The 24,282-nt window shown below is 44.4% G+C and overlaps 1 protein-coding gene across 6 annotated transcripts in view; it reads right to left on the reverse strand.

The window, feature by feature from the left end:
• Positions 1-11,686: 11,686 nt before the first annotated feature.
• The window catches only part of BAHCC1 (BAH domain and coiled-coil containing 1), a 131,357-nt gene continuing 118,761 nt past the window's right edge, over positions 11,687-24,282 (reverse strand). For 5 of the 6 annotated variants that reach the window (XM_069750758.1, XM_069750762.1, XM_069750760.1 and 2 more), the window contains 5 exons: positions 24,144-24,281; positions 21,397-21,570; positions 19,187-20,271; positions 18,109-18,345; positions 13,439-13,787 (listed from right to left, as the gene is read on the reverse strand). In XM_069750758.1, coding sequence (XP_069606859.1) covers positions 13,581-13,787; positions 18,109-18,345; positions 19,187-20,271; positions 21,397-21,570; positions 24,144-24,281 — 1,841 coding nt within the window. In that variant the 3' untranslated portion in view covers positions 13,439-13,580. Of the gene's footprint in view, positions 13,788-18,108; positions 18,346-19,186; positions 20,272-21,396; positions 21,571-24,143; position 24,282 lie in introns of all 6 variants that reach the window. The other variant, XM_069750759.1, reaches the window with a different exon arrangement.

Raw genomic sequence — 24,282 nt, forward strand, 5'->3', positions numbered from 1 at the left:
TTGTCTGTACAATCCTTTTTAATATACTTGTGTATATGGTATTTACTATCTAATTGATAATTAATAAGTAATTGATATATTTTATATGGGTAGTTTGGTACTCCTTCTTCTCTGTTTATAATCAATGCGGCGTGGCATGGAGGCGGTTAGCCTGTGGCACTGCTGAGGTGTTATGGAAGCCTAGGTTGCTTTGATAGCAGCCTTCAGCTCATCTGCATTGTTGGGTCAGTGTCTCTCATCTTCCTCTTGACTAGGGTTGAGCGACTTTTACTTTTATAGGATCGGGTTGGGTTTCACGAAACCCGACTTTTTCAAAAGTCGGGTCGAGTGAAATCGGCCGATCCTATAAAAAAGTCGGGGTCGGGGACGGCCGAAACTCGGAACCCAATGCAGTGCATTGGGTTTCCAATGGTTCCCAGGGTCTGAAGGAGCGGAAACTCTCCTTCAGGCCCTGGGATCCATATTTAAGTGTAAAATAAAGAATTAAAATAAAAAATATTGCTATACTCACCCTCGGACGCGCCCTGCTTCTTTCCGGCAGCCTTCCTTCCTAAGAATCAGCGCTTGAAGGACCTTCGGTGACATCGCGGCTTGTGATTGGTCGCGTGAGCGGTCACATGGGCGGTCGCGCGACCAATCACAAGCCGTGACGTCATCTAAGGTCATTCACGCGCTGATTCTAAGGAAGCAAGGCTGCCGGTTAGTACCAGGGCGCGTCCGAGGGTGAGTATAGCAATATTTATTTTAATTCTTTATTTTACACTTAAATATGGATTCCGATACCGATTTCCGATATTGCAAACATATCGGAACTCGGTATCAGAATTCCGATACCAGATTCAGAAGATCGCCGACCTCATGGCTGACCCCACACAGGGGTCGGGTCGGGTTTCATGAAACCCGACTTTGCCAAAAGTCGGCGACTTCTGAAAATGGCCGACCCGTTTCGCTCAACCCTACTCTTGACAATAACCCATGGGTTCTCTATAAGGTTAAGGTCAGGCGAGTTTGTTGGCCAATCAAACACAGTGATACTGTTGTTTTTAAACCCGGTACTGGTACTTTTGGCAGTGTGAACAGGTGCCAAGTCCTGCTGGAGAATGACATTTCCATCTCTGAAAAGCTTGTCGGCAGAGAGAAGCAGGAAGTGCTCTAAAATGTCATGGTAGATGGCTGTGCTGACTTTGGTTTTGATAAAATGCAGTTGACCTACACCAGCAGATGACATGGCTCCCCAAACCAACACTGATTGTGGAAACTTCACACTAGACCTCAAGCAGCTTGGATTGTATGCCTCTCCACTCTTCCATCCAGATTCTGGGTCCTTGATTTCCAAATTAAATGCAAAATTTACTTTCATCAAAAAAAAACAAACCTTGGACCACTGAGCAACAGTCCAGTTCTCTTTCTCCTTGGCCCAGCTAAGACGCTTCTGGCGTTGTCTATTGGTTATGAGTGGCTTGAAACAGAGAATGCGACACTTGTGGATTTTGAAGTAATAACTCCAGCTGCAGTAAACTCCTTGTGAATCTCCTCCAAATTTTTGAATGGCCTTTTCTTAACATTCCTTTCAAGGCTGCCGTTATCCTGGTTGCTTGTGCATCTTTTTCTACTTTTCTACCACTCTTTTTCCTTCCACTCAACTTTCCATTAATATGCTTGGATACAGCACTCTCTGAACAGCCAGCTTCTTTAGCAATGACCTTTAGTGGCTTACCCTCATTGTGTAGTGTACCAATGACTGCTTTCTGAACACCTGTAAAGTCAGCAGTCTTCTCCATGATTGTGAAGTCTACTGAAACAGACTAAAGGACTTTTTAAACGATTAGGAAGTCTTTGCATGTGTTTTTTTGTTTATTATTCTAATTTACTGAGATAATGATGATTATGGTTTATAGCCAATGAAAACCCAAAAGTCAACATAAACAGAAATAAACACTTGAAATAGATCACTCTATTTGTAATTACTCTATATAATATATGAGTTTCACTTTTTGTATTGAAGAGCTGAAATAAATTAACTTTTTGATGATAATCTAATTTTGTGAGAAGCACTTGTAGATTACACACCATATAGCATGATTCCTGATTGCTTCCAGTATCAGTAACTATACTCAGAGTGTGATCAGCACATTTGAGAAGTTCTGTGTTTCCTTTCAAGTTTTAAGATGAGATTGACTCTTCGGACCTCACAGCATCCAATCAAATGAGAGTTGAATTCTAGTTTTCCTGCCAGTTACTTTGTGTTCTTTGTCACTTTTAGGAGCTTCTGGTAAACAATTTTCTCTGCACACTCTGCCAATATCTACGAGTCTGGAGCCGTGTCAATGAATCGTCATTTCTTGGCAGGTCATCAGTCCGATTCAACATAACAGTCTAAAGTGTATTTTACACTGGAGGATACAAATGTTTATATGTGCAACAGTTTCACACGGTCAGTATGTAATCCGAGTCTAATAAAATGGGATATCCACTCTAAAAAAAAAAACACCTCCAGTATATACTATGAAATCATGAAGAAGAAGATCTATAAAGTATCTGAAATCTGATGAACAATGGGTTAATGTAACACCTGGCTCCAGGCATGACCCCACAGATCTCAAAATATCCTTCATTTCATTGTAGGTCCTTTCCATTCTTCATAAAGGCCATTAACTCCAAACAGTCCACCTTGACGCTCTTGTGGATTGAGGTCTCCCACAGCCCTAGAAGACTCACCAAGGCTGTTCTATCCAATGGCTAAGACTACCCCAGTCCTAAAACTCTACAGGGACAATGATTATTCCATCCAGCTCCCCATCTGCTTTTGCATAGCATCTTCCAGGCTTTGCTCATTATTCACCTCTCGTCTAAAGGTACCTTCACACATAACGATTTCGTTAACGATATCATTGCAACGTCACGCTTTTTGTGACGTAGCAACGATATCGTTAACGAAATCGTTATGCGTGACAGCGACCAACGATCAGGCCCCTGCTGGGAGATCGTTGGTCGCTGGGAATGATCAGGACCTTTTTTTGGTCGCTGATCACCCGCTGTCATCGCTGAATCGGCGTGAGCGACGCCAATCCAGCGATGTGTTCACTGGTAACCAGGGTAAATATCGGGTTACTAAGCGCAGGGTCGCGCTTAGTAACCCGATATTTACCCTGGTTACCATTGTAAAAGTTAAAAAAAAAAAACAGTGCATACTCACATTCCGATGTCTGTCACGTCCCCCAGCGTCAGCTTCCCGCACTGACTGTGTCAGCGCCGTTCGGTAACGGTACCTTAAGAGCAGTCAGGGTGAACGACCATTAAGTATTTACACAGGTCAGATTTCCCTCACTCCGCTTCTCTCTTGTGAGAACAAGCTTTTCCAGCTGAGGGACATGCCATCAATCAACAAATTCAGGCCTACCTCTATTTGTAAACCAATCATAAGTTTCCCTCACACCACGTGCAGACCATTTAAACGCAGGTCTTTGGACCTAAACCATTCCCTTTCATAAGTTCCTCCTGGTCCCTCCTATCCTTACACAATTCTCCAGTGTCACATCCAATACTCTCATGCCCAAATCAATCTTTTTCTTGGTTTCGGTCACTGCCATGAACTTTGAAAAGAAGGATTTCTCACATAATCTACCTGCATGAATAGTCATTGTTAGATCAAAGTAACACTGCTGAGAACTCTTGTTAGTGACAGAATGAAAGCATTTTCTCTGGATGGCTGAATTGTAAGACTAGGGAAGTTGTATGTCCCCTATACACATTAAACTAATGTTGGCCAAATCCACCAATATTGACAGGTTTGGCTGACTAATGTCAAGTCAGATTTCAGACTGCTAATGCGTTTGTTCTCTAAGAGATAAGCCACTGCTGAAGCTGTATAGCAGCTGCTCTCTCATTGAGGAGACAGGAGAGGAGCACTCCTGTTTATGGGAGAGTCAAGTAGATAGGTGTAGGCCAAACGATCGGCCAAATAATCAGACAGCAACCATCTAAAAGGTATGGGGTGCAATAACTACAGACACAGCTTGCAGAGCTCTGTGGGGGTCACCAGATAAATGTGGTCTGAGTATTGCCAGTCTTGGAAGTGGTCAGTTCTGGGGCAGTGAGAGACATTAGGGATGAAGGGGAGAAAAAAAAGCTGCAAGACCATGACCGGGAGGAATTGTATGGAGTGGCTGATGTTGCTCCAATCTAAGTCTAAGGTACTAAATATATAAAAATAGCAGTGCGTAGAATTGATCTAGGCTATCTTTGCCATTGCCATAGACAGAAGTGAAGGGCATGCCCCACTACCTGCTGTATTCACCCATCACCTATCCATTTCAGCCTCTTTTCTGGGATGAGAATAACATGCTGCTTTTTTCTAAACACAGTGACAAAGGTTGTGTCTGATACCACCATTTGGCTCCATTAAAGTGAATGACGCCAGGCTGCGAAATTATGCACACTCTGTAGACAGGTGTGGTACTTTTTTTTTTTTTTTTTAAAGAAAACAACCACTTCTGTCTAATCCCAGCCAACCCCTTTAAAGGGAACCTGTCACCCCGTTTTTTGAGATTGAGCTATAAATACTGTTAAATAGGGCCTGCGCTGTGTGTTCCTATAGTGTATGTAGTGTACCCCGATTCCCCATGTATGCTGAGAAATAACTTACCAAAGTCGCCGTTTTCGCCTGTCAATCAGGCTGGTCAGGTCGGGAGGGCGTGGTGACATCGGTGGTTCTTCCTCAGCTTTACGTTGGTGGCGTAGTGGCGTAGTGGTGAAGACACAGCGCGCGATCTGCGCTGTCATCCCTTTCGTCGGTGGGGGCGGCCATCTTCCTGGGGCCGCGCGTGCGCAGATCGAGTGCTCTGCTGCACGGGGCTTCAGGAATATGGCTGCGGGATGCCGCGCGTGCGCATTAGAGATCGCGGCGGCCATTTTCCCAAAGCCGAGTTTGCATCTCGGCTTTGGGAAAATGGCCGCCGCGATCTCTAATGCGCACGCGCGGCATCCCGCGGCCATTTTCCTGAAGCCCCGTGCAGCAGAGCACTCGATCTGCGCACGCGCGGCCCCAGGAAGATGGCCGCCCCCACCGACGAAAGGGATGACAGCGCAGATCGCGCGCTGTGTCTTCACCACTACGCCACTACGCCACCAACGTAAAGCTGAGGAAGAACCACCGATGTCACCACGCCCTCCCGACCTGACCAGCCTGATTGACAGGCGAAAACGGCGACTTTGGTAAGTTATTTCTCAGCATACATGGGGAATCGGGGTACACTACATACACTATAGGAACACACAGCGCAGGCCCTATTTAACAGTATTTATAGCTCAATCTCAAAAAACGGGGTGACAGGTTCCCTTTAAAGAGTCTGAATTCTGTAACTGACCAAAGTGCATTTTAATATGGACTTGCTTTTTCCAACTCACCATAGGGGGTAAGCCACCCCCCCATCCAACATGCCTTTACAATGGCGCACTGTGTATCACTGAACATCTGTTTGGACTAAGTGTGTTGGAGTGGTCTTAATCCACAGGAACTCATCGACTCATGAAGCCAACTGGCGAATATTGCCAAAGAGCAGTGTCCACATTCAGCTGCAAAGTCCAAAAACCAAGCATAGAATTCCCACTCCTGATTCCTGGGCCGTTATTTGGCAACTGCAAAGCTATTTGGACGCAAGTGAACTTTTTGGCAACGTGACCCAGCCTGATGGAAAAATGATCCTGTTGTGTTCAAGACTACAATGAGAGTACCCATTCTCTACACAAGGATAGGTCATTAGCGTTATGAAAGCTAATATTCAGGGGAGAACTGGCATCATTTTTGGCTTTGGATGCCAGCTTGATAGCCTCATAGACAGCAGCAACACATGTTACACTCAATAATAGGGTAAAAACTCCGGTGGCAGCAGCCTCATCTCTTTCTGTAATAATGCAGATTTTCATTCTTTGCTTTCCTGTGTGCTCCAATGCCATGTACATAAGCAGATGGAAGAATACATTGTAGAAAACTAAGATAGCCCAAGCCTAATATAATTTGTCTACCCAATCTGATCTTGATTCCTGTCCAATAGTTTTGATCTTGTAGTAATCAATCATGCAATGCTTTTGTGAAGATAAACACGAAGTATGACTCTCCTCACAATAAGCCGAAGGGTAAACCCTCCTAGGAATCTGAATATATACTGAATATACTGTATATACAGTATATATGAACAGGCCACAATATTGAGAATTTCTTTAACACCACATTTTGTAACAAATTACATTTTTGGAAATTGTTTACAGATGTTTCCCAAGATATGGGTAATCTGAGACAATGTCAAAGACACTACCATCCTTAAATCTAGGTGAGGAACTCCTTATCTGATGGATATTTGTACCTTTGTATATTTGCATAAAGTCAATATGTATTCAATGACTGGGACATAAGCTGGTATTGTAGGGCTAAATAAATACAATTGATGTATCTTATGGCTCCGTTACCCTCTTAACTCTTTTTAGCAGCGCCGAAACACCGATCTTCAACCCACTCTTAATACAGCCAAACATGTGTTAAGATTCAGCCAAACAACGCAATATTTATGAGGCCAAAGATGGAATGGCAAAATGGAAGGAGTCTGGCATATTATATTAAAGGGACACTGTCACCTGAATTTGGAGGGAACAATCTTCAGCCATGGAGGTGGGGTTTTTGGGTGTTTGATTCACCCTTTCCTTACCCACTGGCTGCATGCTGGCTGCAATATTGGATTGAAGTACATTTCCACTCGGCCGAGCCAAGAGCACATTCTATGGTGAAGTTGGGAGTAGAAATAATTTTATGAATATGGCTACCAATATTCTGCTCACACAGATGTTACAGAACAGTGTCATCCGGCAAAGCCAAAGCCCGTGGGCTGCTTCTATAGTCCTAGTATGGAAGAAAGACGGCACTCAGGATTCTGCATAGACTATCGCAATTTAAATGCCTGTAATGTGCGAGATTCATACCCGTTACCCCACATTGAGGAGTCCTTATCCACCCTGGGACACGCGAGATACTTCTCTACATTAGATCTGGCCAGTGGTTATTGGCAAATGCCAATGTCAGAACACGACCGAGTGAAGACGGCCTTTATACTACCCATGGGCTTGTTTGAATTTAACAGAATGCTGTTCGGGCTGGCTAACGCTCCTGGAAATTTTCAGTGACTCATGGAATGGTGTTTGGGTGACCTGAACTTTGAAGCCACTTTGATCTACCTAGATGATATAATTGTATATGCCGCCACGTTCGAAGAACACTTGCAACATTTAGAACAAGTGTTGGAGCTGCTGGCATTAGTGTGGGCTATGACGGAGAAGTTCGCGGAATACCGGTCGGGGTCTGAAGTGGTGGTGCTCACCGACAACAACCCACAGGCCCACCTAGAGAACGCAAAGTTAGCCCACTATGGGTGGCTAGAATGGCTAAATACTGGTATAAGACTGCCTACAGAAGGGGAGCCGAAAACACATGTGCAGATGCGTTATCCAGAGTAACACACGAGAAGCTGGTTCCAACCGAGATGAAGAACTTGAGGCTGATGAACTTCCTGAGTTCCGGAATCCTGCCAGGACGTTGGCAGCTACACAGGTACAGGTAGAAGCAGAGCCCCAGGAAAATGTGTTGGGACAACCTCGTGACGACTGGGTGCGGGTTCAACAGGAGGATGAAGAGCTTGCACAAATTTGACAGTGGGTGGCACTCAAACATCCGCTTAGCAGGAATGGGAGAGAAGCCCTGTTTCCTGGGGCTCTGCAAATTCTTCGGCAATGTGAGAGATTACACCTAAAAAATTGACTGTTGTATCGGAAAATTCAGCTGCAGTGAGCCCTAGCCACTTGGCAAGTGGTGATTCCTGAAGCACTATTGCACAAAGTGGCCATAGAGGCACACGAGAAAGGAGCTAATTACGGCCAGGAGAAAACCTTTCAGTGGCTATAGAAATTTGTTTACCACCCCTTACTGAGGACTGAGGTCAAAGAAGTATGTCAATACTGTATGAGCTGTGACTTGTCTAAACCTGCCGAGCAGAGGGCCCCCATGCAAACTATTGTAACCTTGGCCCCACTGGAGGTCTTGATGACTGACTATTTGACAATTGGCCCGGCCCATCAAGGATATGAACATTGCTTGGTAATGACAAATCATTTCACTAAATTTACCGTTGTGACTCCGACCCGAGATCAAACTGCAGAATCCGCGGCCCATACCATCTGTAAGAACTTTATCCTGGTGTACAGCCGTCCGAAGAGGATACACTCGGGACCAGGGGCCTATTTTCTCGCATGAGTAATAAAGGAGCTGCATCGTATGTACCAAATTGGAAAGTCTCGGACAATGCCTTACCACCCTCAGAGTAATGGAGCATGTGAACGATTCCACCGGACTCTCATCCAAATGTTGAGAGCATTGGTGGAAGATTGTAAGGTGCGCTGGCCTGAATTCGTAGCAGAACTGGTGTGGGTATATACAAATGAGTACATCGCACCACAAGGTACATCCTTTACACCCTGCTCTTCAGCAGACCAGGCAAAGGGATCACAGAGCTGGAGTTGGACCCAGATGAGGACTACCCATGGTCCACCTGGGTACGAGAACATCGCCATCGGCTGCAGACGCTACATCGCCTGGTGCAGACCTGGTTTCAAGAGTTGGAGCATTCTGAGGTTACTCCTCTACGAGGGACAGCTCTACAGGCCAGAGACCGGGTGTTGATACGAGAGAAACAGCCTCAAGATAAACTTGACTATCGATGGGAGAAAACACCGTACCGGGTGAAGCGGCGAGTCAACCCTTAAGAACCCATCTGTGAAGTCCAGCCTGAGGGAGAAGATGCCCCTACTCGTATAGTACACAGAAACATGCTCCGCACCTGCGTATTCAAAGACCTTGTCTTAGAAAAAGAGGAAAAGCCCAGCGTTGGAGAGCCTTCCCTTAGTCCAGTGTTCCCCAACTCCGGTCCTCAAGAGCCACCAACAGGTCATGTTTTCAGGATTTCCTTAGTATTGCACAGGCGATAATTGCATCACCTGGACAGGCAAGCATTCAATCTCCTGTGCAATACTAAGGAAATCCTGAAAACATGACCTGTTGGTGGCTGTTGAGGACCGGAGTTGGGGAACACTGCCTTAGTCAATAGCGATTGTGAAGAAGAAGAATGTCCGGAGATACCGCAAGTGGGGCTGAAAGGAGTGCAAATATCTGAGACCCCTGGGACTCCTGAGATTTCTGAAATGGCTGTTTTACCAAGACTGGGCGCGTCCCCGCCCCCATCAGTTGAGCATGATTCAACTACCCAACTGGATTCGACGGAAACTCCTAATTTACGACATTCTGAACATTTCACAGTAGGAAAACCCCCTAACCGGCTTGATCAGGATCATTTTGTTTGATAACAAATCATTCATGGAGTGGGAGAATGTAAACGCATACTGCAAGAGCTCGCCTGTGGAATGAGCACTAAGAGAGGGAGAATGTAAGGAGAAGACCCAGATCAGGCATACCTGCTCCGTGATGGATCCGCAACTGTCGGGGCTGTCACCCAGGTTGCATGGTGGAAAGCTTAAGGCCCCGAACCGACATCAGCACTCAGGAATAGGGGGCGTGGCTAAGTTAAAAGAGCTGCAGTGTGTGGGAAATCAGTCAGTCTTAGCGGGAACATGCAGCGCGCAGGAGGGCAGTGTCAGGGCTCTTATTGTAGAGCATCCAGACAGAGCAGGCCCAAGCCAGAAGGATCTGACAGCCGCGACCAGAGACCGCCGACAAAGACGTGACTGGTCCCCGCTGACATCAATGACAAGTCCCGCAGTCAGGACATAGATACACGCACACACCGACGGGAAAGCTGAGTCACCAGCAGTGAGTGGTTCCCATCATACCTGCTTTCAATCATTCATTGTCTCCGGACTCTGACAAGGAAAGAGACTGTGTTTTGCCCCGCTCGTCAATTCTCAAGCTGCTGACCATCGACCGGACCACGAGGAATCACCGCCGCCGCCAGGATCCAGGACGCCATCTTCTCCAGGACTACACTGGACTTCTTACATGCTATGGCATTGGCACCAACACTCACATCCCGAAAAACTCATTCTGGCTTCATCGGACTGATAAAGTTTGCTATTCTTGAACTTTCTACCTTATTCGCTATACCCGTTTCCCCTGAGTGCCAAACCTCTTGTTCAATTATACTGTTTTCCACATTTTCTCCCTGCGAGGAGTATGCCTGTTAAAGTAAACCCCATGTTAACCCTTACTCTGCCTCTGACACGTTACTGCATCTTGCAACATGCTCACACATGTAAAACTGAAGCTAATGTTTTAATGTAGTCGTGAAGATGACCTTCCACCCATTTGAGCTTGTTAAAGTAGCCACATCATGGAATAATAGCTACTCAGATGAGTAGAATGTAGCTTTTATTTTTGTAATTTCTTCTCTTTGCTGTGGAGATATTAGCAAGGATTGTTTAGGTTAGAATTTATGATAAAGCCAAACTAGGCAGCAACAGAGAATTTTCACTTGGAGCATGTAGTTATTCCCCTGTTTGAGGCAACAGGGGAAAGAAAAAACAAAAAAAAACACTCCCCAAAATAGCTTAGTGAGACCAGTGAAGAGTGCAGGTCTGTCTATTACGTGTCTCATATGAGAGTCAGTTCTAAGCTGGCTAAGCTATTTTGGTGTGTTTGTTTTCCCCTGTATGTTGCTTTCTTATTATTATTGGTCAACAACATACAGGGGCAGAAGTACATGCCACCAAAGACAAACCTCTGGTAACTAGCCCTTGGACTTTTCAAATTATAATCTAAACTTTACAAGTCAATATCTCTGCAACAGAGAAGACAAATTATAAAATAAAAACTACATTTTACTCAGCCTTGCAGCCACTATTCCAAGATATGGCCAGTTTAGCATGCTCAAACTGGTGAAAGATCCTCTTTAAGCTTGTGACAACATAAACATTACTTCAAGTGACAAGAGGCCATAATACAGAAAAATGTATTTGATAGAGTTTCCTAAAACTTTATGCTGCCATATGTATGAAGTTGTTTTTTTTGTGTTTATGCAGTTTTAGTCAATGGGGATTAAAATATTGCACCTATGCATATGGATCCATGCAAAAACATTTTCAAAAATGTTGGCAAAGAGTTTTAGCAGAAATTTTTTTTTTGTCCCCACTGAGTCCTTTTACTGAAAATTATGTGCAGATAAAATTACTATTTTAGGCATGTATAATTTTGTTTATGTATATGGAATGAAGTATGAGTATGAAGGGGGCTGACTGACTGCTCATTTACATAGTGAAGCCAACCCCCTTCTTTGACTATGCTTCATCCGTAAAAGAGATAGAAGCTGGCTTAGCAAAGGAGCAGTAAGCCGGCCCCTTTACACACTTACTTGGGTCACATGCTAAAAAAGGAAGCGAGGTCCAGCATGGATCCGTAAATAGAGTTCCTAAAGTTTGACTAGCATATATAACTGACGATTTGGACACCTAAGATAAAAGAACCATATTGGTAATTTGTGTTACTTTCTTTTAAAAGAACACTTATAATTTTGCTCATCTGGACACTCCGTTTAAATGTGAAAGTATACAAAACATCATATGAAACTCATGTGGTAGGTCAGGGCAAGTTACTTACACTTCCCTCTATAGTACCCAAAAAAGAAATATGATGCCACACTTCATTTATATAATATATATTTATAGAATATTTTCCTTTTTTTTTTATTCCATCGGACCATATTGACATTCCCAATACATTTTCTTTAACTTTTTTTTTCCTTAAAAAATGTCTTAAACAACACAAAAAAAATATTTCAGACAATTTATATACATATTTCCAGGAATTTGGTGTTATTTTAACAATAAAAGCATTTAAATGTGACTTTTTTTAATTTTAGATATTTCTCATTGTCCCATCCCCCCTTCAAGTCCCCAAGTGCTTTTATTCTCTGTAGCCCCTATTATAATTACAAATTATACAGAATTCCTAATATTCCCAGCCTTGCCAAAGGACACAGTGCATAATTTATATTTCAGCGACAGCAAAATAAAAGGGGGAATTTTTCTTTTCCATTGAATTGAAATTTATGTTTTTAAAGGATTTTTTTTTGTAGTTTTCATTTTGTTAATAAAAACTTTCCAAAAGAAATTCAGTATTTACACAGTGAATAAATAGAATATTATTACACCTGATCTTGCCTTTCAGGAAGAAAAGCTGTTAAGAGGTACTGGGGAGAATATGGCTTGAAACTTGAGGCTGTTGACCATAAATTAGGAATAATACAAATAAAAATACACAAAAAAATAAAATCACAAAATAAAAAATAAAATAATTTTTTTTTTTACAAAAATTACAAAAAAAAAACTGACTGTAAAATGGATGGAGCAGTTTGGCTAGGAAATCTTTAGTTTGATACTTGCTTTTCAAAATTCTGAAATAAAAATGATGATGGGGTGATTGTTATTGGATTCACAGCAGTTTATATGCTCCGCGCGTCTACGCTTTAGGAAATATCGGGGGGGCAGAGAATGGAGCGTTTTTTTTCTGGAACGGTTTCTGCCTAGCACCTTGCATTATTATAGGCTTTTCATAAATTTTCTGTAGTGTTTGAAGTGCTATGTTGAGGTTTGAATAGTCGTCTGATAGTGTAAAGCCTTAGATGAGCATATATCTCTTAGGCAGGTATCAAAGTAAAGAATTTCCTAGCATGGCCGTACATAGCCCTTCTGCAATCAGTAGGTCTGTATTATATTATGATATCAGGTGTTACAGTGTGTTTACAAACTTTTTAAATGGTGTGGGGACCATCTATATCATGGCCGATGCTCGACATCCAAAATTTTGAGCCAAAATTTGCCCAAGTTTGAAGCCCATATGGACCGGGGTCTGGTCAAACTCTATTCACCAGGGTATGAAGGTTGACCAATGATGTAATCAAAGTGGTAAAAAATACCATAAAAGTGGCATAGGACCACTTTGACTGAGACCTAAGAACTTTCATTGACCTTCTAGGCTCTTAAAGGTGGTCCATGAAATTTGGCCTTTCCACCATGTCTTCAAAGCGTCCCAATATTTGGTGGAGTCTGTCCAGCAGTGAATGTGAGAACCAAGGTGCCATAGGTTAAATGGAACAAAAATAAGATGCAGAAAGAAAATAAAAAAGGGAAGAGTAGCTCCAATTTTACCAGTCAGAGCTCTCCTGTAGTGTTGAATGCCCCAAGTGCCTTGGGCATCATCTGGACATATTTTTATTTTTGAGAAATGTATCAACCAGGTCCTTTCTTTAGGAGAAAGATCTACTGATTTCAGAAGCAGTCAACTTACATGAGACAGAGATGCATCGGAGACTGGCGTCTCATATTAGTGTAACACAACCATGTGCCGGTGCACACTCTGTATGCTGTTTGGGTGGCTAGGACTTGTGCGTATCAGTTTGCCATGACTACGTCTGATGTGTGAAGTTTAGTGTACAGATTTCCAGACTTGTCCATGCTACCTGTTTTAATGTAAGAAGAAGTGCTGTATAGTTAAGTGGTACCCTCTTCCCCCAGTTAACTCCCATCGTGGCATATCAGCACAGCACTGGCACACCCTCTGCGGTCACCAGCCGCCCAGTTCCTGGGTCATAAGTTCCTGCCAGGTAGTAGAGGTTCTGCCGATCTTGGTAGCGCTTGCTGTGACTCATCTTGTCATACTGCTGGCGGCTCACCACCTGGCACTTGTGTGAGATTGTCTGTACGTCATTCTCATCCTCATGGGATGACTGGTACAACGCGTTCTAGAGAGAGAAATTCACAATTAATGTTGTCAACTTTATATCATAGAAGGGATTAACTTATCAACTAGGGATACATGTCTATCACAGATTGCCATGAGGACCATTCCATACAGTTCTCAAACAGTGGTTTTGCTAGAACCTAGAGTCAGGGGACTTGTACTTTAGGTCTCTTGGCATCAGTTATTACCATATTCGATGATATATACAACTTTGTACAATTCCAAAAACTACTTGCTCTTTATCTTCCTACTCCTACTGATTTCAGGGGACATCTCTCCCAACCGTCCACCATCCCCCAACCTAATCCCTTACCCTACCTCACATCGAAACCTTACTAACCTTATTAATATTAGTTGCACTCCATCTCCTTCTTTTAATTGTGCCCTTTGGAATTCATGGTCTGTATGTAACAAGCTTCCTTTCCTACACAATTACTTTCTGAACAACTCTCTTAATCTGTTGGCCCTCACGGAAACCTGGATTCAGGATTCTGACACAGTCTCTCATGCTGCCATTTCCCATGGTGGCTTACAATTCTCACATTCCCTGAGACCCACAAACAGACATGGTGGTGGAGTCGGCACACTCATGTCCCCACAATGCACTTTCCAGGCCATCCCCCCAGTTACATCACTCTTATTCCCTTCTTTTGAGGTCCACACCATCAGGCTCTTCTGTCCCCTCTCCCTCAGAATAGCGGTCATATACCAACCCCCAGGCTCACCCACCCACTTCCTGGACCATTTGTCTGCCTGGCTGCCACACTTCATGTCCTCAGAACTACCAACCCTTACCCTGGGAGACTTCAGCATCCCCATTCAGAGCCTCACTTCCACATCTGCATCCCAGCTTCTATCACTAACCACTTCTCTAGGCCTCTCACAGCTCTCAACCTCTGAAACACACAAAGACGGTAACACCCTTGACCTGGTCTTTGTCCCGCTCTGTTCCATCTCCTACCTAGAATAACTCACCGCTTCCCCTCTCTGACCACAACATTCTCTCCTTCACACTCACAATTCCTTGCTCACCCCAACACACTCCTACCTACCACACATTCAGAAATCTACATGCTATTAACCCCCATACATTTTCAGACTCCATACACTCATCATTGTCCCCAATCTCCACTTTTTCCTGTCCTGATCTGGCTGTACTTCACTACAACGACACTCTTAGAAGCACCCTTGGCCAAGTAGCTCCCCTCACCCCAGAACCTCAAAACACAGAGTAAAACAGCCCTGGCTCACATCGCAAACCCGATTTCTCCAGTGATGCTCTAGATGGGCTGATCAGTTATGGAGGAAAACTCACACACCAGAAGACTTCATACACTTCAAATTTATGTTAAGAACCTATAATTCTGCCCTTCACCTCACCAAACAGACCTACTTCACCACCCTGATCTCCTCACTATCCAACAACCCCAAGAAACTTTTTGACACTTTTCAATCCCTACTCAGTCCAAAAGCACAAGCCCCTATCACAGACATTTATGCTGATGACCTGGCCTCCCACTTTATAGAGAAAATAGATAATATCCGTCAGGAAATCTGCTCGAAGCCACCAAGTGCAGTGACTCCCATCCCTCCCAGCATTTCCCCTGGCTCACTCTCAACATTCGATCCCATAACAGAAGAAGACATCTCCAAGCTACTCTCTTCTCGTTCGACTACACGCACTACTGACCCCATTCCCTCACATCTCCTCCAGTCTCTCTCTCCAGTCATCACAACTCACCTAACTACAATCTTTAATCTCTCCCTATCCTCGGGCATTTTCCCATCCTCCTCCTTCTATCATAACTCCATTACTAGAGATACCTGCCCTCGACCCATCCTGCACAAACAACTACAAACCGGTCTCCAATCTCCCCTTCATCTCTAAACTCTTGGAGCACCTGTTCTACTCCTGCCTTACCCGTTACCTCTCCACACATTCCCTCCTAGATCCTTCACAGTCTGGTTTCCGCCCCCTACATTTGACAGAAACTGCACTTGAAGTGACAAACGACCTTCTGACAGCAAAATGTAACGGTGACCACTCTCTGCTCATTCTTCTCGAATTTTCTGCAGCTTTCGACACTGTTGACCACCCTCTCCTACTCTTTAGGCTCCAGTCACTAGGCATTAAGGACACTGCTCTCTCCTGGTTCTCTTCCTATCTCTCTGACCGCTCCTTCAGTGTTCTGTTCACTGGCTCCATTTCATCTCCTCTTCCTCTCACTGTCGGGGTACCTCAGGGCTCAGCCCTTGGCCCCCTTCTCTTCTCCCTCTACACGGCTCCAATTGGAAAGGCCATCAGCAGATTCGGCTTTCAGTACCATATTTATGCCGATGACACAACTATACACATCATCCCCTGACCTTACCCCCGCTGTCCTACAGAACACAAGTGACTGTTTGTCCGCAGTCTCCAGCATCATGTCCACTCTCTATCTGAAACTCAACCTCTCCAAAACTGAACTACTTCTGCTCCCGCCATCTACTAACCTCCCAAAATCTGACATTTCCCTCTCTGTGGTTGACACCATAATAACACCCCAGTAGCAGGCAAGCTGTCTGGGTGTTATGTTTGACTCCGATGTCTCCTTCACATTCCATATACAATTTCTTGCCCACTCTTGCCATTTACACCTAAAGAACATCTCTAGAATCCACTCTTTTCTCACATGAAAACAACAATAACCCTCCCTGTCGCCTTGATCCACTCCCACCTGGACTACTGCAATGCTCTATTAATTGGCCTCCCCATTGCTCGACTTTCCCCTCTCCAGTCCATCCTTAATTAAGCAGCCAGGGTCATCCACCTGGCAAATCGGTATTCAGACGTGTCCGCTCTTCGTCAGTCGTTACACTGACTGCCTATTCATTATGGAATCCAATTCAAAGTACTTGTTCTCACCCACAAAGCTCTCCACAGTGCGGCACTCCCTTACATCTCTTCCCTCATTTCTTTCTATTGGCCTAACGAACCACTGCGCTCTGCAAACGACTTTCGACTAACCTCTGCACTAATCCGTACCTCCCACTCCCGACTCCAAGACTTCTCCCCAGGCTGTGCCAATTCTCTGGAATGCTCTACCCCAAGATATTAGGACCATTCACAATTTGCATAGTTTTAGGCGCTCCCTCAAAACACATTTGTTCAGAGCGGCCTATCACATTCCTTAATCAAAGTAATCTTATGTTTGTGTGTGTGTAGCCCATTCACTACTTCCATCTTTCCCCCACCCCCTGAAGATGGTGGACCATCATTGTAAATACACACCTCTACCTTGTATCTCCCCCACCTCATTGTAAATTGTAAGCTCTCATGAGCAGAGTCGTCTTATTTTGTTTTAATTATTGTATTGTTAATGTTGTTACTTATAACTGTTGTGTTTGAAACTGTTAAACTGTAAAGTTCTTCGGAATATGTTGGCGCTATATAAAGATTATTATTATTATCTTCCCATTCGATAAGTACCCCAGGTATTTTCAGAGCCTACTAGAATACCATCACACTGTTGCTGTTGAAGACTTGTCTGTATTCAATGGTGTAGCCCTCTTGATGAAAGGTCCGCCTGACCCAAAAACGGATTGGATAGCTAAATAAATGTGTCATCCTAAAAACCCAGACAAGTCTCCATTAGCAGGGTGATACAGTAATTTTTTTCTTGGTTCCCTTTCCTTTCATCTACCATAGATGCCTGCTGATGTTCTAGAACAGATGATTATCACCACCTTCATGTTCATCAATAGTATTGAACCTAAGTAGGACAACACGATTAGGTAAGCACCAGTCCAATTCGTGATACTGTATCCTCTTATCGTCCAGACACATTCTCCTATGAAGCAGGGTTTGCTTTTTTTTTCCCTAGTGCTACAGTTAATTTACTGAAGGAATTTTTCAGCTAGACCCACGAACTGTGGGTCTAGCTATTGCGACGCTTGGAGATAGCTGCAGGTATAGCTTTTAAGATGCTTGGAGCTAGCCACAGGTCTAACTCTTGAGACGCTTGAGAGTTTGCCATGGGTCTAGCTTGTGGAACACCCAGCAATGCGATTTTACTGAAGGAAGTCTAGAGAAATGTAGTATTATATAGTGACCATTCAAATTAATGACCATCCATGTAATAAATGGATGCTTCAGGTTGATCAAATTGGGAGCTGCTCTTAAAGAGTGCCTTTTCCATTATTGTTCAGAAGCATCTATGTGGCCTTTTAGTATCTATGGACAAGTCCTTCTTCATAAGATCAACATTTTTAGGCCAAAATTAAAACTTAGGACCATGTTAACCAATCAACCACCCTCTGTAGGTCACTCTTTAGTGTCTCACCTTTCCATCGCTGTGCCTTTTGCCCAGTTTAGTCTCTTCTGGATGGTAAAACCACTTGACTTTAACCACCATATTGCCACCCCATGACTCCCACATGCTTTCAATACGTCCTATATAGGGCAGATTTGGACGTCCAGCTGACAGGAAAACTGCGCATTCCCCAACGTGGAGAGTCTCCTTTCCCCGCACTATGGATTTGTAGAACAGTTTTCTGGCTTTCCCTTTCATTCCTCGCCTCTAGAGATAGGAAAAAATAATATTATTTTAGCGGTCACATCAGAAGACACGAGATGTCAAGATTCCAAGTCAATATTTTTGTCCAGCACAGTTTTCAGTACTGAAGTCAGTGCTGGTTAATGCCTAGAATCTACAGTGGTGATACATGAACCCCAAATGATCTTCGCTCTTGGAGAAGGTTGGAGCTGGCCACAGGTCTGTCTCTCAGAATGCTTGGAGACGGCCACGGATCTGGCTCTTGTGATGCTTGGGAGACGGCCATGGATCTGGCTCTCTGGACGCTTGGGAGACGGCTCTCAGGATGCATGGAGCTAGCCACGGCTCTGGCTCTTGTGATGCTTGGAGCTTGCCATGGGTCTAGCTCTTGGGATGCTTGGAGCCGACCACTGGTCTAGCTCTTGGGACGCTTGGAGCTGACCACGGGTCTAGCTCTTGGGACGCTTGAAGCCGACCATGGGTCTAGCTCTTGGGATGCTTGGAGCCAACCATAGGTCTAGCTCTTGGGACGCTTGGATCCGACCACGGGTCTAGCTGTTGGGACCCTGGGAGCCAGCTACGAGTCTAGCTCTTGGGACACTTGAAACTGGCCACGGGTCTACTTCTTGAGACGCTTGGATATAGCCATGGGTCATGCTCTTGGGATGCTTAGCGCTGACCACGGGTCATGCTCTTGGGTCACTTGGAGCTGGCCACTGGTCATGCTCTTGGGATGCTTGGAGCTGGCCAGGGTTCATGCTCTTAAAGGATTAGCAGATGTGTCACCAATTCACAAGGATATACCCATCTGAAGGAGTACTTGCTAATAAAGGGCCACAAAAACTAATTTAAAAATGAGTCTTACCTGCGTAGGCTCTCCAGACCATTTCCATAGTTGGCGTGCAGGCAGAAAGGCAGAAATCTTTGGCCGGTTTTCTACAGAGGGCAGGCGTTGCTGTCTAGGTAGGGGCTCTTTGGTTTTAGGGAAGTTTGAAGGGGTCCCTTTCCTCCTCTGTTTGGCTTTTTGTCCTGAGACAAAGCAGCCCTGGGAGCCTTGCCCACCATCTTCTGTGTGCTGTGCCAGCAATGTAGGCACGGGGTGGGTGAGGCAGGGCTGCAAGAGCATTGTAGAGTCGGCTTCATCTGAACTCTCCGATGAATCCTCATTGTCTGTAGAGCAAATGCTGGAGCTGGACATGGAGCCAGAGCTAGAAGATGAAGAGGACCCAGAGGAAGAGGAAGAAACGGATAGTCCTGTAAGAAATCTCGATGGAACTCTTGCCCGCAAACCCCCCTGGTTCTCTTCCTCATCCTGGTCAGAGTATGAACAGTCACTGTCACAGTTCACCCCATACTCTGTTTGCCCAGTGTACTTTCCAAGAGCCAAGCCCATGGATAGTTGGTCATGAAGAGGTGGCTTCCTTTTCTTGTCCTTGGTCAGTCCTGATGCAGAACTGTAGCCCTGTCGAACATGAAGCCCAAAGTCTTTATCGTAGAGTAGAAGAGCTTTGCCATTTTTAGTTTTGGGGGACATTACACCCTCATGATCTAGTTTCACCAAAAACTCATTACCTGCCTTTCTTTTACCACCTTTTCCCTTGTCCTCCTCCTCTAACCTCTCTCCTTTTTTTATCCGTATAGGCTTCTGCCCAGCTGTAATCCCAGTGTTGGTGCTACTCCCGAAAGGACTGTATGAATTAGCCAAACTGCTGAAGGAATCCGCTCCAAACCCGTTACCAAACACATGAGGCTGCTCTCTGCACTTCTGTTTCTTGCCATTACCCTGTGATTGAAAAGGGTCATGCAGCCCAGTGTTAGTCTTGTTGCTGGCTTTGCGCTTTCCTTGAGAAGGCCAGCTCATCAGGTCCACGCTCGTCGAGCGATTTAAAAAGTTGGTGGTGGCAGAAGGTAACGGAGTCTTTGCTCCTGAATTGAACACATCCATTTTATCTGTAAAATTAAAGTGTGAAAGAAGTTAGCTCCAAAAGTGTGTCACCACATTATTTTAGTCATACCTGTGATTTTCAATGTTAACAAACGTTTCGCACTTAGGTCATGTAGGGTCTAAAAATGTCAGATAAAAAAAGATGTTCCTTTGAGAAAGTTTTCTCATCATTTATCATTGATGATGCAATGGAATTTCCAGAAAACTGTCTTCTTTGCAAATGCATATTCTAGAATGTTATAAGATTTTCCTTCACAATTTAGAAAACACAGACTTTCCATAGCCTAGTCCGATCACTGGCCAAAAGGCAACTTGGCAAAATTAAAGAAGGCGACTTAGCTCAACTGGACACATTGGAGCATGATGGGGGCGGATGATGGCCTTGAAAAATGTTGTCTCCCTACCCCTCACTGTCAAACTATCCAGAAGGATCTGCACTGGAGAATATTTGCTACACTGAAGGGGCACCAGCACCGTCACTTCTTTGAAGCAGCACACGGGCGCTGAGAGTGCCTGCCCAGATCCCAGTAATCTACAAGAGTAAAGTAGGCAGTGGTTGCTTTCCTGTACTAGTCACTGCTGTAGGTTCCTACGCAGAGCGCAGCAATTGAGTTGAGTTTGTCATAGGCTGCTATTCTCTGCATAAGCAGCAACCAAGATGACAAAAGCTGAGCTAATAAATGAAGACCATATTGAATCGCATGCACTGTAATTTTGTGACAGAAGAGGCAGACCTGCTGGGAGAGCTGTAAAAAAAAATGTAATAAAAAATATATATATATTTCTGAAAAAAAAATCGTCCCACCATCCCTTCCACCAACAACAAAACAGCATTAAAATAAATATTACATTTTTACCCTCTATTTCTGACTAACTAGGGTTAGGGATAAGGTTAAGGATTTATGGGCTAGGGCAATAAAATAGCTGCTTACAAAAAAAATATACGGTAAGTAAAAAAAAAATAACAGTGTATAAAGTAGGGGATGTAAAAACCTTCCTTTGCCACAGGCACACCCATGCTGTGCCACTGACTTGAGCCACCAAAACCACACCGAACAAAACGTCTAACAGAAATCTTTCTCAAGGTTCTCCTTGGTATCACTGCTTTTCCCATTTTCTTTTCTACTCACCTGTTTTCTCCTTGCTGATCACCTTCTTTCCATTATTTCTTGAAGCCTCTGCTGATTCTCGGTTGTCTGAGGATTGGTTTTGAGAGGCTTCAGAAGTTGAGGTGGTATTACTGGCAAAGCGCTTTGTTCTACGACTCTCTGCCGACAACAACAAAGCAGGAGACGGTTCTGTACCTACAAAGGGAAGATCTATGCTTTATCAGAAGGCCATTGTCCATCCCTTTATCATCCATGACATCTGCAGACCCAAGATGTAGTGATCTTTTACAGGGGTAGTCTTGTTTATGACAGTGGCTAGTGGGTATCTACATATATAATCATCTAAGGTCCATTTCCGTCTGTTTGTCTGTAGTGGAAATCCCGCGTCGCTAATTGGTCGCGCCAGCCGGCCACGACCAATCAGCGATATTGGCACGGGATTTGAACCACGCTTTGCTGATTGGTCGCACCCGGCCAGGCGCCACCAATCAGCAAAGTGGTGTTTAAATCCCGCGCCAATATCGCTGATTGGTCGCGGCCATCTGGCGTGACCAATCAGCGACGCGGGATTTCCATTACAGACAAACAGACAGACTGTAACGTAAATCCCGCGTTGCTGATTGGTCGCGCCCGGCCAGCCGCGACCAATCAACGACAGGCTTTACTATTGATAGTAAAAAGATATAATGTTAAAAATAATTTAAAAAATTAAAAATCGTGCTATTTTCACCTTCTGGCGGCCTCCGAAGCCTTCCCCATCCTCGTGATGCTCTCGGCAGCTCCGTTCCCAGTAATGCTTTGCGATATGACCCCAGATGACGTAGGATCACGCGAGATCGCTACGTCATCACGGGTTATTGCCGCAAAGCATCACTGGGAACGGACCTGGCGAGAGCATCGCTAACTCCTGGGCTGGATACGGGGCCTGCCGGAAGGTGAGTATATAACTATTTTTTATTTTAATAATTTTTTTAACAGGGATATGGTGCCCACACTGCTATATACTATGTGGGCTGTGCTATATACTACGTGGGCTGTGTTATATACTACGTGGCTGTGCTATATACTACATGGCTGCTATATAGTACGTGGCTGTGCTATACACTACGTGGGCTGTGCCTGTGCTATATACTATGTGGCTGTGCAATATACTATGTGGACTGTACTATATACTACGTGGGCTGAGTTATATGCTACGTGGGCTGTACTATATACTACATGGATTGCGCTATATACTACGTGGACTGTGCTATATACTACGTGGCTGCTATATACTATCTGGCTGTGCTATACACTACGTGGGCTCTGCCTGTGCTATATACTACGTGGCTGTGCTATATACTGCATGGACTGTACTATATACTACGTGGGCTGAGTTATATACTATGTGGACTGTACTATATACTACATGGGCTGAGTTATATACTATGTGGACTGTACTATATACTACGTGGATTGTGCTATATACTATGTGGACTGTGCTATATACTACGTGGCTGTGCTATACACTACATGGGCTGTGCCTGTGCTATATACTACGTGGGCTGTGTTATATACTACGTGGGCTATATACTACGTGGCTGTGCTACACACTATGTGGGCTGTGCCTGTGCTATATACTACGTGGACTGTGCTATATACTACGTGGCTGTGCTATACACTACGTGGGCTGTGCCTGTGCTATATACTACGTGGGCTGTGTTATATACTATGTGGACTGTACTATATACTACGTGGGCTGTGTTACATACTACGTGGACTGTACTTTATACTACGTGGATTGTTCTATATACTACGTGGACTACTATATACTACGTGGACTACTATATACTACGTGGGCTGTGTTATATGCTATGTGGGCTGTGTTAGATACTACATGGCTGTGCTATATGCTACGTGGCTGTGCTATATGCTACGTGAGCTGTGTTATATGCTACGTGGCTGTTCTATATACTGCGTGGGCTGTTATATGCTATGTGCCTGTGCTATATGCTACGTGGCTGTGCTATATACTACATGGCTGTGCTATATGCTACGTGGCTGTGCTATATGCTACGTGGCTGTGCTATATGCTACATGGGCTGTTATATGCTACGTGGCTGTGCTATATGCTATGCGGTTGTTTTATATGCTACGTGGCTGTGGTATATACTAAGTGGCTGTGTTATATGCTACGTGGGCTGTGTTATATGCTACGTGGCTGTGCTATATACTATGTGGCTGTGTTATAAACTATGTGGGCTGTTATATGCTATGTGGCTGTGTTATATGCTACGTGGCTGTGCTATATGCTACGTGGGCTGTTATATGCTACATTTACTGAACAAGTTCTGTCATACATATTCTAGGATACCCGATGCATTAGAATCGGGCCACCCTCTAGTAATATATTAAAAAAACTGAAAATTTATGACATAATGTTTAGTCTTGGTAAAAAGAGGGGTCTTCTTCAAGAAGTGGCCTTCGGGAAGAAATTAGCAAATAAATTTGCAGGACCCTGGTGGTCAAGTGGTCAGGCTAGTATTTCATGGCCAGTGGATAGGATCCTTGGAGACCTCCTACCTGCAAGCATTCGCTGGAATGGCGAAACATTGTGTATGCATTAGGCCACAATAATAAGGTCACACCAGACCGGCTAACCATGAGAAGAGCCGGTGGTGACTAAACGAAGGAGGAGATTTTCATAGCTCCTGTCCAGGTTCCACAGAGTACTGATTTAGCCATTGGACCAAGGAACTGCGAATTATTAGCTCATCTATACTGTATACCTGTTCTGTTTGTGCACTCACACTGGATGGTAAAATCAGGAGGCAGTAAGCGAATGTTGTTCAGGGTGATCCGTCCACGATCGCCATCATCAAATGCAACAGTCACTGAGTCTGACTCCCCTTCATCACTTGAGGAACC

The sequence above is a fragment of the Ranitomeya imitator genome, chromosome 2 (assembly GCF_032444005.1).
Source record: "Ranitomeya imitator isolate aRanImi1 chromosome 2, aRanImi1.pri, whole genome shotgun sequence".
Lineage (NCBI taxonomy): Eukaryota > Metazoa > Chordata > Amphibia > Anura > Dendrobatidae > Ranitomeya > Ranitomeya imitator.